General features: G+C 39.4%; 1 protein-coding gene across 2 annotated transcripts in view; it reads right to left on the reverse strand.

Moving 5' to 3' along the window:
* LOC124776296 (tetratricopeptide repeat protein 14 homolog) overlaps window positions 1–18,664 on the reverse strand; it is an 86,876-nt gene that overhangs the window by 41,717 nt on the left and 26,495 nt on the right. For both annotated transcript variants that reach the window (XM_047251212.1, XM_047251211.1), the window contains exons 4-5: window positions 9,235–9,317; window positions 1,828–1,950 (exon numbers count right to left, since the gene is read on the reverse strand). In XM_047251212.1, coding sequence (XP_047107168.1) covers window positions 1,828–1,950; window positions 9,235–9,317 — 206 coding nt within the window. The remainder of the gene's footprint in view (window positions 1–1,827; window positions 1,951–9,234; window positions 9,318–18,664) is intronic.

Here is an 18,664-nt window from a genome sequence, read left to right on the forward strand (position 1 = left end):
TTTTTCCTTTTTTGACAGTTCTACAGAGATTCATCATTTCATTGAGATAATGAACCCATAGTCACAAGAGTGCATATTTCACCCAGAACTTAACATGTAATTTAAAGTTGACATGTCTGAACCTCAAGGATCAGTTTCCCATGTAGCAGAACATCATTCATCAATCCACACTCCACAGGTCTCAGTAGTTAAGTACACCACACAGCAACATAAAAGGTTATCTTGGAACCAATTCCTTTACTGCCATTCCAACATGCTACTTTCCATATTGCAGCATTGTTAGTGGTTTCATAGGACATTTCCTTGCAGTTTATACTGACAAATATGTATTTCTGAAGAATAGCTGAAAAATGAAAAATTGAGTACATCATTTCCTTAAAATGGCAGATAAAAATTTCCTTTTCATTGAACTGAATAAGTTTGCTTTTATGAAATGTTCCAAAATCATACATTACCTGAAGCAGCATCTCCAAGATGAAATGCCACACCTCATTTGAATGCAATAATTATTATGGCAAGAATGCTTCTTTAAGCACATTTCCATTTCATTAAAAGATTACGTAAATCGTCGTCCATGGACAAGGCAAAAATTAAATGCCCTTTGTTCATCAGCATCCTTCTCAGTAAACTACTTTTCAAAAATCATGCTGTAGGTATCTTAGAAATAGGAAACTGTAGAACAAGGGAAACTGTTTAAAATATTTTGATATCCATTAGGTTTAAGCACAAGCAAGTTACTATTGCACATGCAGCTGCTTGCTTCTATGGAGTAGGAAATCCTAAGAGAACGTAAATGATTGATGCAAGCCATTATTTTTGGGCTCTGAAACATCTTAAACAAATGTACCAAATACTAATGGAAAATTTGAAATCAATAACCCTCAAGATTTTTTTCATCTATCATCTAGTCTCTGGAGTGGGAATCATAAATCAATATGACAATCAAACTCAGGAATGGAAATCATCAGTAAGCCACTTTTCGAATCAAATCCAAACTATTCTGAATACTTTGAATTCAAACTGGACGTGCACATCAAAGCTTTTCTTTTGGCACGGAAATTCAAACCCATATTTTTAATTAGTCATCAACTAATTGCCGTATTTTGGTACAATAAGAACAGGTTATCCAATGCTGATTTTCAATAAAAATGTCATAATGAACACTAGAATCGAAAATATGGACCAGTCACTGGAAACATTTAACAGGAAAAGATTATCAAGAGATGAGGGATGGTCCAAAGCCTTGCAGAATACTTGCAGGTAATTGCAACGAAATAACTGTACGTCTTACACAAGAATAATCAACTTAACTATTCACGGTGAACTTTTGGTATTCTGTCCAGAATTCTGGACATTCTTTATCCTTAGCAAAAACAGCTCACAATGGGTGATTTACCTGCTGCAAACTATCAAAAGCTGCCAGCTACTTCAGTTCTCTCTTAAATTAACTTGGGGCTGTCAAAATCGTAATGAACAAACAATAGTGAAAGCAGAATGTAACTTACACGTTTTGAGATAGAGCTTCCACATCTCGCTAAGATACTGGAAATAACATACAGCACATGCATACGAGGTCTCAGTACGTTCTCACATTATTTTGGGGAAAGAATTCAGCAGTCGAACCCTACTCCAGTACATCCAACGAAACCAAATATTAACACAACAATTTTCAAAGACAAGTGAACTTCAGAAATCTGAAATGCAGATTTACCATTTTCTTAGAATTTATATAAAATATAAAAAACATGTGTACACATATATACCACATATATACATGAGACTCTGACCTTCAAATAAATATATAAACCTGTATGCCATTTGCAATACCTTGACATTAATGTCTGAAACGTAACGCTGTTGTTCACCATCAGAGCACAAAACCTTCAACATCAGGCCAGAGACGGATTTGCTGACAATAGAACAAAAGACGACGTCACCTCTCTGGAGGTTCTGTAAAAATAAACAAACAGGAAAAAATGAGCTTTAAAGCTACCTCATATCTGAGAAATTAACAAAAAGAACATTTTATGCAGTATCATTTTTGGTTCCAATATGCTCAATAATGTTGCAACTTATTAAAATTCATCATAACTCATTACAATTAAAAGAATTACTTGCACATTTGTGTTCCATGAAACAGGTCACAAGTAGTTCTACATCCACTAGTAATATCTGTTGATTAGCTGGAGAGCTTAAAAGCTGAAGTGACGTTTTGGAGAGTTTTAATATGTGCTTGGTTACAGGACTTCGAAAATCAACAAAAGATATACGAATTTTAATCCTAATGACATACTGATACTACAAACAGCCATTTTGCTGTCCACTGTGTATTAATTCGGGTGCATTTTTAATCCACTATGTGGAACATTTCCCAGGGTACCATACTCACCAAAGTGCATTAACATTTGTGTAATGAGGACGGGATGTACTGACCCCCACTCTAGCCGAATCTCCAAGTTCGCCTGAAGAAAAAAAACAACTTTTGGCAATGTTAATGTGCCATTATGTCGCTACAGGTGATGCTAGGCCTATAAACCATATTCCTTAGCTTCCCACTTGCAACCACTAGTGGAGAAACGTATTTCCCGTTTGCTAGAAGCAGGAGTAATTCAACCTCCTTTCAGCCCCAGGTATTCACCTATAGTAATCGTCCCAAAAAAAATTAAATAAAAATAAAATAAAAAAAGGAAGAGAGTAATGGGGAAGAGGCTCATCACATATAAGTTGGTATGTAAGCAGTCAGTAACCTCATGAAACCAGATACTTATCCCCTTCTAAGGACTGATCACCTTGGTAAAGACAAATTCTTCACAATCTTAGATATGCACACTGGCTACCATCAAATTCTTATAGTTCAGAAACACCAGGAAGAGATAACTTTTGTTGTGCCCCCACCCACCCCCTCGGGCATTTGGAGTCCTAACATGACAATATTGTCTTTTCAAGTATGACGAGAGAACACGCAGAATGATTGAGAAAAGTGCTAACTCTGTTAGTCACACTAATTTAAATTTGAAATTGGAAAGTGCAGTTTCGCGAGGTCACAAGCGTACTACACAGGCCACATAGTTGTAGCATATAGTGTGCAACTAGATCTGTGGTTAATGTACACAGTAAATGTTTTTCCAGTGTCAAGGAACGTTAAAGAATTGCAATTATTTGTTGGACTGACAAATTACTATCGCCATTTCATGGAAAACTGTGCAGCCAAACAATACCGCTCTCAAAATTGCTGTAGAAGGGAAACAGTGCTATGTTAAAATTGAAAAAAATTCTTACAAGTTCACCTGTCTTGGCTTATCTGGATTTTGCACTATCTTTTACCTTGTAGCATGATTCTAGCAACGCAGTCATCGACTGCATTTTGGTTCAAATGCAAGATGGTGCAGAAAAACCAATTGGTTATGCATCACATCAGCTGAATCGAGCTGAACAAAACTACAGCATCACTGAAATAGAACCTCTGGCTCATTTTGGCACCCGCTGCTTTCAGTTTTACCCATAACAATGACAGTTCGCAGTAAATGCAGTTTACAATGGATTTTGTGTCAGCAGCAGACTTGTTATATCAGCCTTAAAACTTAGTTGAACAGTCAACAACAAGCCTGTCAAGTTAAATCAGACTGCAGGTGCTCTGAGCAAGAAAATTAGGATCCTGCCAGCAGACGAGGTGCTTACTGAGGAATTAAAAAGGTCACTAGAATCCCATGCTAAGTATAAGACATGGGCTGCCTACCCATATTTTGTCCCAAGATACTGTTTTGTATAAGAGAATGACTCTTGGAGAATGAGCAGAAGTGCCAAAGGTTATCCGTAAACGCATACTACAACTATGTCACAAGAGCATACACACTTCATAATGGGGAAAGTACATGTCACAGGTCATTATTGGTGGCCACAGTGAAAGAATGATGTCCAAGGATTTTAAAAAGTCTCCTGTGTGCTAAGAGTGCGTGGACAAAGATCTAAAATACCTCTCCAAACTTTGACTGAAGCAATAGGGCCTGTCCCTCAAAAATAATCAATGATACTTATTGAAGACACGACTGCTGAGACAGTGTAAAAGCATTCTCCTCAATCATTTAGTACTACCACAGCTCACACACAGGTTTGGATAGGCTACTGACATTTCTAATTTCATCATACGACACCAGGATATACGAAATAAGAGGGTTGAGTCCCTTCGAGATTGCTCAGGCCCAAAATGCGCTCAAGATAGAGAAGTTGACCCCTGGAATAAATTCCAGTACAGTGAAGCACCTGACCGAAAGATTGAAATTCGTTTGGAAGAGAGCTCAACAGAACAATGCAGCTGCGACAGGGAGGCACTGACTCCATAGTCAAAAGAATACTTGACTGCCACTATAACAGGTAGGAGATAAGTAATGTTACAGCAAACCACCATGAAACCATGCACAACTAAAAAATTTGTGCACGCCAGGATGGACCATTTCAGAGATTGCATTTCACTTCATGTGTCAATGCCAAATTACAGCTCCCAGAACAGAAGACTGTAGTTCATTTTGATTGGTTTATCAAGTATAATGGCAGCGATATACCACCTCCTGTAGCAGATCCTTCCAAATTCCAAGAATCATTCAGCACAACAGCCAATATGCACACCAAGAGATGACTTTATGTCACTATTATTTACTTGCTGCCACTTCACACAATTTACAGCTTAGGGATTGAGAACATATTTTATCATCAGCCTTTGGTGGAAGTAGAGTTTGTATTTTCTATGTCAATCTATTGTTTAAACAGGTTGATACTTCAGTTGTGTTTTCATCTTAATAAGGCCCTGATACCTAGAATATTTTGCTGAAGTGTTGCACCTGTCCTGTTCTAACTTATGAAGTAACCTCTGTGCCTTACAGTTCTTTAAACATGAAACCACTATTTTACGTTTTCATGCGGCCCAGCTGAAAAAACGACAAATGAGGGAAATGCAGAATTGAGGAAAATTTTGGAACGCCCTAAAATGTGAGCAAAAACACATGTAATTGGCATTTACGAATAAAAATCACTACCCTCTTCAATACATTGTATAAAATCTGTCTAAGTGATGGGAATTAAACGTACAACACAATGTTTATACAATAATTTGTGGTAATGAATTTCATTAGTTCTTCAGCAGCTAAATGTTAAACTGTAAGCGTAAATGCCGAAATCTGCTTAGACATAATTTCTCACCATTGCTGTCATTGTTTAAAGCTTTTCTTAAAAGCCATACTTCACATGCTCACCACCGTTATAGTCTTATTTTAGGCTTGGTTAAACTGAGACATGAAAAAATGAGTTTACTTCCCCAACTGACATTACAAGCTTATTAGAAGTTGGCTCAGTGAATTTCTGTACACTGCGTAAAATGTAAAGTTGAAAGCAAGTTCAGGTGCAAAGTATATACACGAGTAGTGTATGTAGTTTCCTAACTGTATGGTATCAGATATGAGCACGTAAGTCTTTAAAATGTGCTATGGCGCGAGATACGAGCACTTAAGTCATTGTTCTACTTCTGTGTGAAATCTCCGACACAGCACAGGACCTGCACAAAAAGTATATTTTCAACACTTCACAAAATGCTTTCACCCCTACCAGCACTCCCATCAATGAAGGGCCATTTGTGTGTGTTAGTGTGGTGTGGTGGCTGTGCTGTTAATTGGGTGATGTTTCCTCGATTATGACCGAGCATATTCTTTGAGACTCAGCGTCAGAATTTAAAAGGCGGACGATTAATATTGTTGCTGAATACAGTACACCAGAAGTACAAGCAAAAAGGTGAGACTGAGTAATACGTGGCTCAAAAAAAAAGGTGGTGGCTGGGCCCTTTCATCACGTATTGGCTCAGTCCAGAACACTTTGCATCGACTGTCTTGTTTTTCCATTACCACTGCAATCTAGCATTAGTTGTATCTTAATTGTGCAGTGAAGCTAAACGTTGGAAGTTGTGCTGGCAACACTGATTGTGGATTTGGTCAGCATTTCCCCCCTCACATCTCCCCTCCTCACAACAGCCTGAAATATTCCCTTAACTTTGCCCACCAATTGTAGTGTGAACCATCTATCTTTTGTGCTATTTATAACTCACCAGTCACATCAAATATCAATAGGAAAAGAAGACGACGATGACAAGTGAGACGTCAAGTAAGATCTTAGAATTAAGGTAATCCTTACTAGGAAGAAACGTAAAACTGGGTATTTTTAGCACTGATCTTATGTGTTTTTCACAGGAGCTACGATTTTATGGTGTAGAACAGAAAAAAAAAAAACCACAAAATTGGCGAATGTAAAATTGAGGTTCCACTGTAATTTGATATCACTAATGACTGTACAACATTTCTTCCCCATTGAATTACTGCAACGGACGATTGCCTGCCATTATTAACATCTGCACTTCGTCAAACAGAGCCAGCCATACAGCTGAACCCTTTTGTCCACTGTGTGCCGCTGTGCGTTCTAACATGGTTGTACTTCAGTTCCACGTGACTGGCAGACCCTGTGCTGCTAATGCGTCACTACTTTACATTTTTTGTTGCACTCTGTCTGTTACCCCAAAATTAACTGGTATGACCTTTTCAGCCACATTTCGCACTTTTACTCATTCCTCTGTATTTTTATTGTATCTACCATTGAATTTGTTTGCACTATTTTACTGTGTTGACTGAAGACAGTTTCTCATACGAAACAAATTCAATTGATCTCCGAATTAACACAATCTCTGTTCCACAGCATAAAAATAAGCTAGTTGTACACCAGAATTTCACTCCACACTCATACTGAGTAACGCTACATAATATTGGATTTCTATTCAAAGTATTCTGTTAATAACTCTGGAAGCTGAATATTAGTTCTCTGCACAGTTAAACTCTGAATGCCACTACCAAACCATTCCTGTTATTCATCCCCCGGAATTTCACTTCTCTCAGTACATGTCCTACCTTACCAGTTCTTCCGGATACTAACAACACTGAATTGTGCGCAAGTCCTTGGATTAGTTGAAGGCATAGAAGCACCAACAAGTTTCCCAACATCGAGCTGCTGCCCATATTACAGCACTCGTACCAATTCTACTTAATATAACTGTCCCCCCCCAGTGACTCCCGACCTACTTCCTATTCTAATATTGAGTGTGACCATACACTGATGTTTTACATGCAATTTACGTAGTACAACACATATAGCCACTCCAGCTGACCACATGCCTTGGCCAAGTTCCAGTACAAAAGTTACAACTTTATTTTCCTATTGTCATGAACAATAATTCTGTAATCTCTTTTTTTACGACTGTTTTCTTTATTAAAACTATTACTTTGCATTTGTCTTATGAAATGCTTACTTCTGTGACTTTCAAACAGTAGGCTATTGTTACTGTGCTTATTTGTTCATTTGATATTGTTTTATTGTCATGAATTATTTTTACGAAGTGTCTATTCAGTTTTACTCGACGTAATTACCTTCCTTTTGCTATCACATAAATCTGGATCAAAGAAATCACATTTCAGGTGTTTGTTGTAAATTATATATTATTTGTTTATAAGATGCATCAGTACAGTCAGAAGCATCATGTTTTGCAGTTGTCATTTTATAGTTTTATTAGTCAAATCTATTAATTTCATACGTCATTCTGGTTGTCGCTCAGTTAACTTTTGGTGCCTTCCCCACATTAACAAATTTTCAGTTGGTTTAACATTTATTGAGTCAATTAGATAGTTATATTAGTCAGAGAACTTAATCGGTGGTAATAAACTCTAAACAAATTTGACTTACAATGTCTCTGTTCTCCTTGATTACTGTTAAAATAAACTGTCTTGTTTCTGAATTCTGTTTCGCAAGTCCAATCTGCCTTATCTCAGGCTGGCAAACAGCTGCTGTCACTCTGGTGGTTACCTTGTCACTGTAAGGATGTTGGGCAGTGTGCACTCAGGTCACTCAAAAACATACCAACTGCAGCCTGACAAGAAGACTTTCCAATGTCATGAGGCTCCTATTCTATTACAAACTATACTGGGTCTGTTACCTCCTCTAATATTGCAAGCAATCAATCATTCACTTTCTTTATTAAAAAAATTAACAGTTGTCCTGTAAACATGTATTCATTATTTTTATGTCGCATCCTAATGCTTGCTATACGATTGTCTCAGTTGCTTATACTCCTAGTAGCTGTCCCTGAAACCAGCTTTTCCTAGCTTTCTAATACTGCCACAATCGCAGTCATGTGTAACAACTGTAGTCGCTGCAAGGTGTTGGAACAATTTTACTCACATTCCAATATTTGACTCGTTAGATGAAATTAAAAACTGCATTGGTAAATGAAATAAATATTATTACCCACAACACTCACAACCCACCCGTGGTGCACCTTTCAGGGAGATGGGAGGAGATGTGCAAGTGTCCCAGGGTCTGAGTGAGAGTACTGTTTTAGTATTTCCATTTTAAGTTTCACCTACTTCACCATGCCCTTTTCACTGATTAAAGAAGCAGTCACGAAGTTGTTTGTGGTAACATAACATTGTGAGTCACTTTACAACATACAATCTGAAACAAGCAGTGAAAAAGCAAAGGGAAGTAATAAGGTCTAGCAATGAACGGCAGTAACTTATTATGTATGTTAAGTGGGTGCCTGTTACTGTATCACGAATGGAAATACAAAGCAGATGATGTAATTATCTACTCCACTCACATGTATAATTTACGACGACCACAACCACCTTGCATGATCAATAGAACGTGAGTTTAAATACTTCTCTTTCTGTTATCTATGTACAGACATAACTGTTAGAAAATATCTTTCTGTCACTGTGTAAATGCTGTTGATAAATAGGCATGGACTTACAGGTGTGATATAATTGCCAGCATGTATTTTTACTAACTTTTATACCAGTTTCTACAAAATGACCCCCCCCCCCCCAACTCCCCGATACACATATTAAAAACCCATTAATAATTTACTTAAAAGAAAAAGAACTTATCCTCTAAGCCTTGCAATCCACACAAAAGTAACAGTACATTTTCTCTCTCTCTAAGCTCAGATGCAGGATACCCCACAGCAACATTTAATGCACAAATTATCTTCACAACATTACACATATTTTCAATCCATGTGAAACAAAATAAAAATTGCAAGATGAAGTACTGCCAAATTTAGGATTTAACAGTAAAACAGTGGCACTCAAAAACATCAGTGTCAGATCTAATAAACATATCAAAAGCTTATTATAAAATGATTTACGTTACCTCTAGAAAATGCATGAGACGGCTCTGCTTGTCCAGATCAATGAATGCTTCATATGGAGGCATGACAGCATAACAATCTGAAACTAATACATTCATACTTACATTAACTCACTCACAATCACAATTACGTAAACATCAGATGATATGTTTCATGTCTAAGAGCATTCTATCCTATATGAAAACAGATTTTACTGGGTATTTTAAGATTACTTTTCATAAAATAGCTCAATGTTATGACCAATAACAACAACTATCAATCACTACCACCAAGTATCATATTACTTATCAAAAACTAAGAAAATAGCTTATTTGAATTAAATTCACTATTCTTCCTGCTGACAAACCTCTAATCGCTTTTCCTATTTAATTTTTTTATTTTTGAGGAAATATGTAATCGCAAACTTCTCAACTTGAGTGCTTGAATTTACTATATTTTCTTTTTAGATACTACTGAATTACCACAAGCACATACAAATAATCCAATAAAAACAAATGTAAAAATGACAGAACTAATAACATGCAACTTTATGTATCCCTTTGCTTGCAGAACACTGGATTGTAACTGTATCACAATTTCACGCTTTCAATTTCAAAATCCGTTAGGCTATGTATTACGTTTTGTATCTTTTTCATGGCATTTAACACTACGATCAATTGTTGCTAACAAATGTATGTTAAGTTTATATGTAATGTTTTCTATGTATTGACAAAGAACTAACATACATCAAGGATTACATATTAAAGAGACCGCCATTTACATGCTGTTGAAAATAACACACAGCATTTTTACTAAGAAAATTTCTTATTTGAATATTTACATAGGGTAAATTTGATACAGATCATTTTCAATAAGATAGTCTTTTTAAAGTGTATAACAGTATTTTTCTTTTCTTGCTCTTTTAGAAGAAAGATTAAGGAAAGGCAAACCTATGTTTCTAGCATTTATAGACATAGAGGAAGCTTTTGACAATGCTGACTGGAATACTCTCTTTCAAATTCTAAAGGTGGCAGGGGTAAAATATAGGAAGCGAAAGGCTATTTACAATTTGTACAGAAACCAGATGGCAGTTATAAGAGTTGAGGGGCATGAAAGGGAAGCAGTGGTTGGGAAGGGAGTGAGACAGGATTGTAGCCTGTCCCCGATGTTATTCAATCTGGATATTGAGCAAGCAATAAAGGAAACAAAAGAAAAGTTCGGAGTAGGCATTAAAATTCATGGAGAAGAAATAAAAACTTTGAGGTTCGCCGATGACATTGTAATTCTGTCAGAGACAGCAAAGGACCTGGAAGAGCAGTTTAACGGAATGGACAGTGTCTTGAACGGACGGTATAAGATGAACATCAACAAAAGCAAAACGAGGATAATGGAATGTAGTCGAATTAAGTCAGGTGATGCTGAGGGAATTAGATTAGGAAATGAGACACTCAAAGTAGTAAAGGAGTTTTACTATTTGGGGAGCAAAATAACTGATCATGGTAGAAGTAGAGAGGATATAAAATGTAGACTGGCAATGGCAAGGAAAGCGTTTCTGAAGAAGAAGAATTTGTTAACATCGAGTATAGATTTAAGTGTCAGGAAGTCGTTTCTGAAAGTATTTGTATGGAATGTAGCCCTGTATGGAAGTGAAACGTGGATGATAAATAGTTTGGACAGGAAGAGAATAAAAGCTTTCGAAATGTGGTGCTACAGAAGAGTGCTGAAGATTAGATGGGTAGATCACATAACTAATGAGGAGGTATTTAACAGAATTGGGGAGAAGAGGAGCTTGTGGCACAACTTCACTAGAAGAAGGGATCAGTTGGTAGGGCATATTCTGAGGCATCAAGGGATCACCAATTTAGTATTGGAGGGCAGCGTGGAGGGTAAAAATCGTAGAGGGAGACCAAGAGATGAATACACTAAGCAGATTCAGAAGGATGTAGGCTGCAGTAGGTACTGGAAGATGAAGAAGCTTGCACAGGATAGAGTAGCACGGAGAGCAGCATCAAATCAGTCTCAGGACTGAAGACCACAACAATAACTACTCTTAATTACATAGATTGCTGCTTGCATATCAGCAGCCCCACAAAAATTGACATCATACATACAACTACTTCTGAAAGGATTAACATTTATTTTCTAATTTTCATTCTTATTCATTGCAGTTTGGACACAAGTAGGTGATGGGTGTTTTGCAAATATGTTTATTACTTTTTCTACCCATTTGTTTTTTGTCGTTGCTTCCTGAACTGAACTTACAACATGCACATTAAGTGTTACTGACACACACACACACACACACACACACACACACACACACACTTGCCACACCTTTTAGTGTTCTAGGTGCTCCTGTCCACTCTCGGAGAATAATCTGCTTCCTGAGAAATGTGTCCTTGAAAAATGTGTTCTGCTACCCGTACTTTCGAAGTTCCTTGAAGAAATTTCTCCTAGTCAATTTTCTTACATTCCAATTAAGGTCTACTGAAATCCACAAGATATAGGCATTATAAGTAGAAACATCAAGGATGTTGCAGAAAACTACCAAGGGCCACCTACTGATTTTTCGTTTGATGAATATGTATCTCTTAACTGATTAAGGGTGTCTACAGCCCTTTTTACTGAATTATAATCCAAAATCATTTTCAGCTTCTTATCGGATCTGTCACTGGTGTCAACAACATCTTGGAACATACTTATTAGCAGAGCATTCTTATTCCTGTTAAGAATATAACTGATCACTGGTGTCATGTGTGAAGAAAAATAATGAGCTTCGAACCAAATCATTGGTCATATTTTGTGGAAGCTCCGCCTCTTTCCATGTAGTTCTCAACATTGCAATTTCCCTTTCAGATCAGAGTGTTTAAGAACAACTTCTGCCGACCTCACCCACATACTACAAATTGCAGCAAGTTATCTGTACGTCGTCTTCCTTCTCTCGTGATTTTCTTATAAAATTGCAGGATGTTTCATCGGACGTGGCTGCTTGACATATGTTCCACTCAGTATCTTTATCCCAGTAACTTGTTCCTTAACCCATTGTTGGGAACAGAGAGCGTTTGCTGAGTGTTCAGAGTAAGTTGGGATGATACAAAATCATTATTACCATTAACATCAGAAAAAAACAAGAAATATTTGAAATTGGAGCAAACATACGTCAGGCCATTGTGAATTTAATGTTACATACAACTATAAATGTTTATGCCCATATTACTTAACAAACAGCGTCCGAAAGAAAAATGTATACACTTCTTGTCAGTCTCTATCGAGATATCGACATTGCCGTTCAATTTGAGTTATGAGTTTGTCGTAGAATGGTCTTTGGCTCAACAGATGTTAGTACTTTCATCTCGGTATGGCTGGAGCACACTTCACATTCGAGCAACAAGAATGTACTGAAGTCTTTTTTTCAAGTTTGATAATGCCGTTGAAGTGCAACTTCAGTGGAGGCAGGATTTTGAAACAGAACTGCCAAACCACCTACCAACTAAATGCATCATTGACAAGTTTCAATTGCATGGAACAATTTGTGATATTCAAAAAGGAAGATCAGGAAGACAGCATACAGCTACTAGCCCTGCTTCGTCAGCTATTGTGTTAGAAACATTTGTTAATCCTCTACAGAAATCTGCTAGGCAATGTGCACATGAAGTGGGGGGTTTGCAATACAACTGTATGAAGAATTCTGAAAGCTTTAAAGTGGAAAGTTTACATTCCACGATCACTGCACGCGATTAATGACAACAATCCTGATCGCCAAGAGCAATTTTGCGAATGGTATCAGCAAATGATAACTGATGACAATTTGTAACAAAGGTAGTGAGGAGTGACAAGGCACAATTTAAACTTACTGGAATCGTGGATAAATGAAATTTACGACCTTTTTGGGTCGTGCAGACCTGAACAGCAGTGTTATCACATTGGATCTGTAGATAATGGAGGTGCACATCACTTTCGTGAAAGATATTGATAATTCTTTGAGTAGAATATCCAACTGATCACGTTTGTGTAACACAATTGAGGTGATCATGAACTTATTTTCCATTTCTTGCAAATATTGAATCAGTTCTCTATAACGTCTTTCTGCTGACATAATATTATTACTCTCCAACAACTATGTCCTCTAGAAGCATTTGACTGCCATGCTGAAGCAAGTTATACTTCCACAGACCTCTGTAGACAGCAGATAAACAACTTCCACGCAGCTGACCTCAGCATTACTAAATTACTTACATCGTTCCAAAATTATTTTCACCATGAAACCAATATGGTATTACAGATGAAATCCTGAGAGAGCAGCTCATATTCATTTCGAAAGTCAAGAACTGATATCTGCGATTTCTGCTGGGAGTTGGAAGTCATACTGAATGTCAATGCAAATGATCCTCATAAAGAAGAATATGGAGAACACACATGTGCATTTCTGCAACAGGCCACTGCAGTTTTATGTATTTAACAGTCATTGCCAAATTGACCAATGACGTAAATTTCTAGAAACACATCTTCCTTTTAATACGATATTTAGTTAGTTAGTTGGTTGGTTGGTTGCGTGTTCCATTGATCAATCACACGGTACGGTGGCCGTTATGATGTGGAACGTGTCAAGTGTACAAGCATATATATATATATAGAGGGAAACATTCCACGTGGGAAAAATATATCTAAAAAGAAAGATGATGAAACTTACCAAACAAAAGCGCTGGCAGGTCGATAGACACACAAACAAACACAAACATACACACAAAATTCTAGCTTTCGCAACCAATGGTTGCCTCGTCAGGAAAGAGGGAAGGAGAAGGAAAGACAAAAGGATATGGGTTTTAAGGGAGAGGGTAAGGAGTCATTCCAATCCCGGGAGCGGAAAGACTTACCTTAGGGGGAAAAAAGGACAGGTATACACTCGCACACACACACACATATCCATCCACACATACACAGACACAAGCAGACATTTGTAAAGGCAAAGAGTTTGGGCCGAGATGTCAGTCGGGGCGAATGTACAGAGGCAAAGATGAAGTTGAAAGACAGGTGAGGTATGAGCGGCGGCAAATTGAAATTAGAAATTAGCGGAGATTGAGGCCTGGCGGATAGCGAGAAGAAAGGATATGCTGAAGGGCAAGTTCCCATCTCCGGAGTTCTGACAGGTTGGTGTTAGTGGGAAGTATCCAGATAACCCGGACGGTGTAACACTGTGCCAAGATGTGCTGGCCGTGCACCAAGGCATGTTTAGCCACAGGGTGATCCTCATTACCAACAAACACTGTCTGCCTGTGTCCATTCATGCGAATGGACAGTTTGTTGCTGGTCATTCCCACATAGAACGCTTCACAGTGTAGGCAGGTCAGTTGGTAAATCACGTGGGTGCTTTCACACGTGGCTCTGCCTTTGATCGTGTACACCTTCCGGGTTACAGGACTGGAATAGGTGGTGGTGGGAGGGTGCACGGGACAGGTTTTACACCGGGGGCGGTTACAGGGGTAGGAGCCAGAGGGTAGGGAAGGTGGTTTGGGGATTTCATAGGGATGAACTAAGAGGTTGCGAAGGTTAGGTGGACGGCGGAAAGACACTCTTGGTGGAGTGGGGAGGATTTCATGAAGGATGGATCTCATTTCAGGGCAGGATTTGAGGAAGTCGTATCCCTGCTGGAGAGCCACATTCAGAATCTGATCCAGTCCCGGAAAGTATCCTGTCACAAGTGGGGCACTTTTGGGGTTCTTCTGTGGAAGGTTCCGGGTTTGAGGAGATGAGGATGTGGCTCTGGTTATTTGCTTCTGTACCAGGTCGGGAGGGTAGTTACGGGATGCAAAAGCTGTTTTCAGGTTGTTGGTGTAATGGTTCAAGGATTCCGGACTGGAGCAGATTCGTTTGCCACGAAGACCTCGGCTGTAGGGAAGGGACCGTTTGATGTGGAATGGGTGGCAGCTGCCAAACAGCCCTCGTCAAAGATTTACTGTCCTACACCCGTACTCTCTGCTGGAAATATCACTTTGCCACGAAGGAAAATGATCCTAATCCTACTCCTAATGATCCAACTCCCCAAGACACTATCCAAATTGAACCATGCCTGGAACAGTTCCGTCCTCCGTCACAGCGGGACCCACCTCCTCTTCCTCAAAATCACCCTCTCCTAACCTTCCAGGAATTTCTGACTTCCAGCCTTGCCTCTCAATCCTTCTTAAAAAACCTTAATCCTACTCCCAACATCACCACTGCTGAAGCCAAGGCTATCCGTGATCTGAAGGCTGACCGATCCATCATCATTCTTCCGGCGGACAAGGGTTCCACAACTGTGGTACTTGATCGTCGGGAGTATGTGGCTGAGGGACTGCGTCAGCTTTCAGACAACACTACTTACAAAGTTTGCCAAGGCAATCCCATTCCTGATGTCCAGGCGGAGCTTCAAGGAATCCTCAGAACCTTAGGCCCCCTACAAAACCTTTCACCCGAGTCCATCAACCTCCTGACCCCACCAACACCCCGCACCCCTACCTTCTACCTTCTTCCCAAAATTCACAAACCCAATCATCCCGGCCGTCCCATTGTAGCTGGTTACCAAGCCCCCACCGAACGCATCTCTGCCTACGTAGATCAACACCTTCAACCCATTACATGCAGTCTCCCATCCTTCATCAAAGACACCAACCACTTTCTCAAACGCCTGGAATCCCTACCCAGTCTGTTACCCCCGGAAACCATTCTTGTAACCATTGATGCCACTTCCTTATACACAAATATTCCGCATGTCCAGGGCCTCGCTGCGATGGAGCACTTCCTTTCACGCCGATCACCTGCCGCCCTACCTAAAACCTCTTTCCTCATTACCTCAGCCAGCTTCATCCTGACCCACAACTTCTTCACTTTTGAAGGCCAGACATACCAACAATTAAAGGGAACAGCCATGGGTACCAGGATGGCCCCCTCGTATGCCAACCTATTCATGGGTCGCTCAGAGGAAGCCTTCTTGGTTACCCAGGCCTGCCAACCCGAAGTTTGGTACAGATTTATTGATGACATTTTCGTGATCTGGACTCACAGTGAAGAAGAACTCCAGAATTTCCTCTCCAACCTTAACTCCTTTGGTTCCATCAGATTCACCTGGTCCTACTCCAAATCCCATGCCACTTTCCTTGACGTTGACCTCCACCTGTCCAATGGCCAGCTTCACACGTCCGTCCACATTAAACCCACCAACAAGCAACAGTACCTCCATTATGACAGCTGCCACCCATTCCACATCAAACGGTCCCTTCCCTACAGCCTAGGTCTTCGTGGCAAACGAATCTGCTCCAGTCCGGAATCCTTGAACCATTACACCAACAACCTGAAAACAGCTTTTGCATCCCGTAACTACCCTCCCGACCTAGTACAGAAGCAAATAACCAGAGCCACATCCTCATCTCCTCAAACCCGGAACCTTCCACAGAAGAACCCCAAAAGTGCCCCACTTGTGACAGGATACTTTCCGGGACTGGATCAGATTCTGAATGTGGCTCTCCAGCAGGGATACGACTTCCTCAAATCCTGCCCTGAAATGAGATCCATCCTTCATGAAATCCTCCCCATTCCACCAAGAGTGTCTTTCCGCCGTCCACCTAACCTTCGCAACCTCTTAGTTCATCCCTATGAAATCCCCAAACCACCTTCCCTACCCTCTGGCTCCTACCCCTGTAACCGCCCCCGGTGTAAAACCTGTCCCATGCACCCTCCCACCACCACCTATTCCAGTCCTGTAACCCGGAAGGTGTACACGATCAAAGGCAGAGCCACGTGTGAAAGCACCCACGTGATTTACCAACTGACCTGCCTACACTGTGAAGCGTTCTATGTGGGAATGACCAGCAACAAACTGTCCATTCGCATGAATGGACACAGGCAGACAGTGTTTGTTGGTAATGAGGATCACCCTGTGGCTAAACATGCCTTGGTGCACGGCCAGCACATCTTGGCACAGTGTTACACCGTCCGGGTTATCTGGATACTTCCCACTAACACCAACCTGTCAGAACTCCGGAGATGGGAACTTGCCCTTCAGCATATCCTTTCTTCTCGCTATCCGCCAGGCCTCAATCTCCGCTAATTTCTAATTTCAATTTGCCGCCGCTCATACCTCACCTGTCTTTCAACTTCATCTTTGCCTCTGTACATCCGCCCCGACTGACATCTCGGCCCAAACTCTTTGCCTTTACAAATGTCTGCTTGTGTCTGTGTATGTGTGGATGGATATGTGTGTGTGTGTGCGAGTGTATACCTGTCCTTTTTTCCCCCTAAGGTAAGTCTTTCCGCTCCCGGGATTGGAATGACTCCTTACCCTCTCCCTTAAAACCCATATCCTTTTGTCTTTCCTTCTCCTTCCCTCTTTCCTGACGAGGCAACCATTGGTTGCGAAAGCTAGAATTTTATGTGTATGTTTGTGTGTCTATCGACCTGCCAGCGCTTTTGTTTGGTAAGTTTCATCATCTTTCTTTTTAGATTTATATATATATATATATATATATATAAAACACAGAGTTAAAGATTAATATTTCTATTATTTACCCCATTCCCTTAAATGGCACAAAATGCATATACTATATTTACAGATGGATTTATTACTATTCAAGAATTCATCTATGGTATAGAAGGAGTTGTCAAGGAGATATTATTTCAATTTATTTTTGACACTATTACTGCTGTCTGTCAGGCATTTTATTTCATCTGGTAATTTGTCGAAAATTTTTATAGCAGCACATTTTACCCCTTCTGTGCCAAAGATAGGTTGTGTAAAGAATAGTGTAAGTCGTCTTTTTCTTATATTATAATCGTGGATGTCACTGTTTTTAAACTGGTCCATATGATTGAGAACAAATTTCATTAGTGAGTAAATGTACTGTGAGGCTGTTTTAAGAATTCCCAATCTTTTAAAAAGATGCCAACTAGATGTGTGACTATGAACCCCACACATTATTGTAACCACTTTCTTTTGAGCAGTGAATACTTTTTGTCTAAATGTTGAATTACCCCAAAATATTATTCCGAATGTCACCAAAGTATGTCAGCTCACTGATTTCTATATCCTCAAAATTGGCAATTATTCTGATTGCAAAAGTTGCTGAACCTAATTGCTTTAGAAGATCCAAAATATGAATTTTGCAACTAAGATTCTCATCTATATGTACACCCAAGAACTTAGTATGCTATACCCTGTCTACTGACTTCTGTTGATGTGTTATATTTATTGAAGGAACTGTACTTTTGCAGCAGAAAATTGGATGTACGGTGTTTTTACAAAGTTTAGAGCAAGCCCATTTGTAGAAAACCAATTAATGACTTTTCCAAAGATCTTATCTGTACCATTTCCAATTGGAGTTTCTTTTACTGGATTAATAATGATGCTTGTATCATCAACAAACAGTGTCAGTTCAGCTTCCTGTTTGTATGACGCCCAAAATGCAGTCAGATGTAAACAAACGT

The sequence above is a fragment of the Schistocerca piceifrons genome, chromosome 2 (assembly GCF_021461385.2).
Source record: "Schistocerca piceifrons isolate TAMUIC-IGC-003096 chromosome 2, iqSchPice1.1, whole genome shotgun sequence".
Lineage (NCBI taxonomy): Eukaryota > Metazoa > Arthropoda > Insecta > Orthoptera > Acrididae > Schistocerca > Schistocerca piceifrons.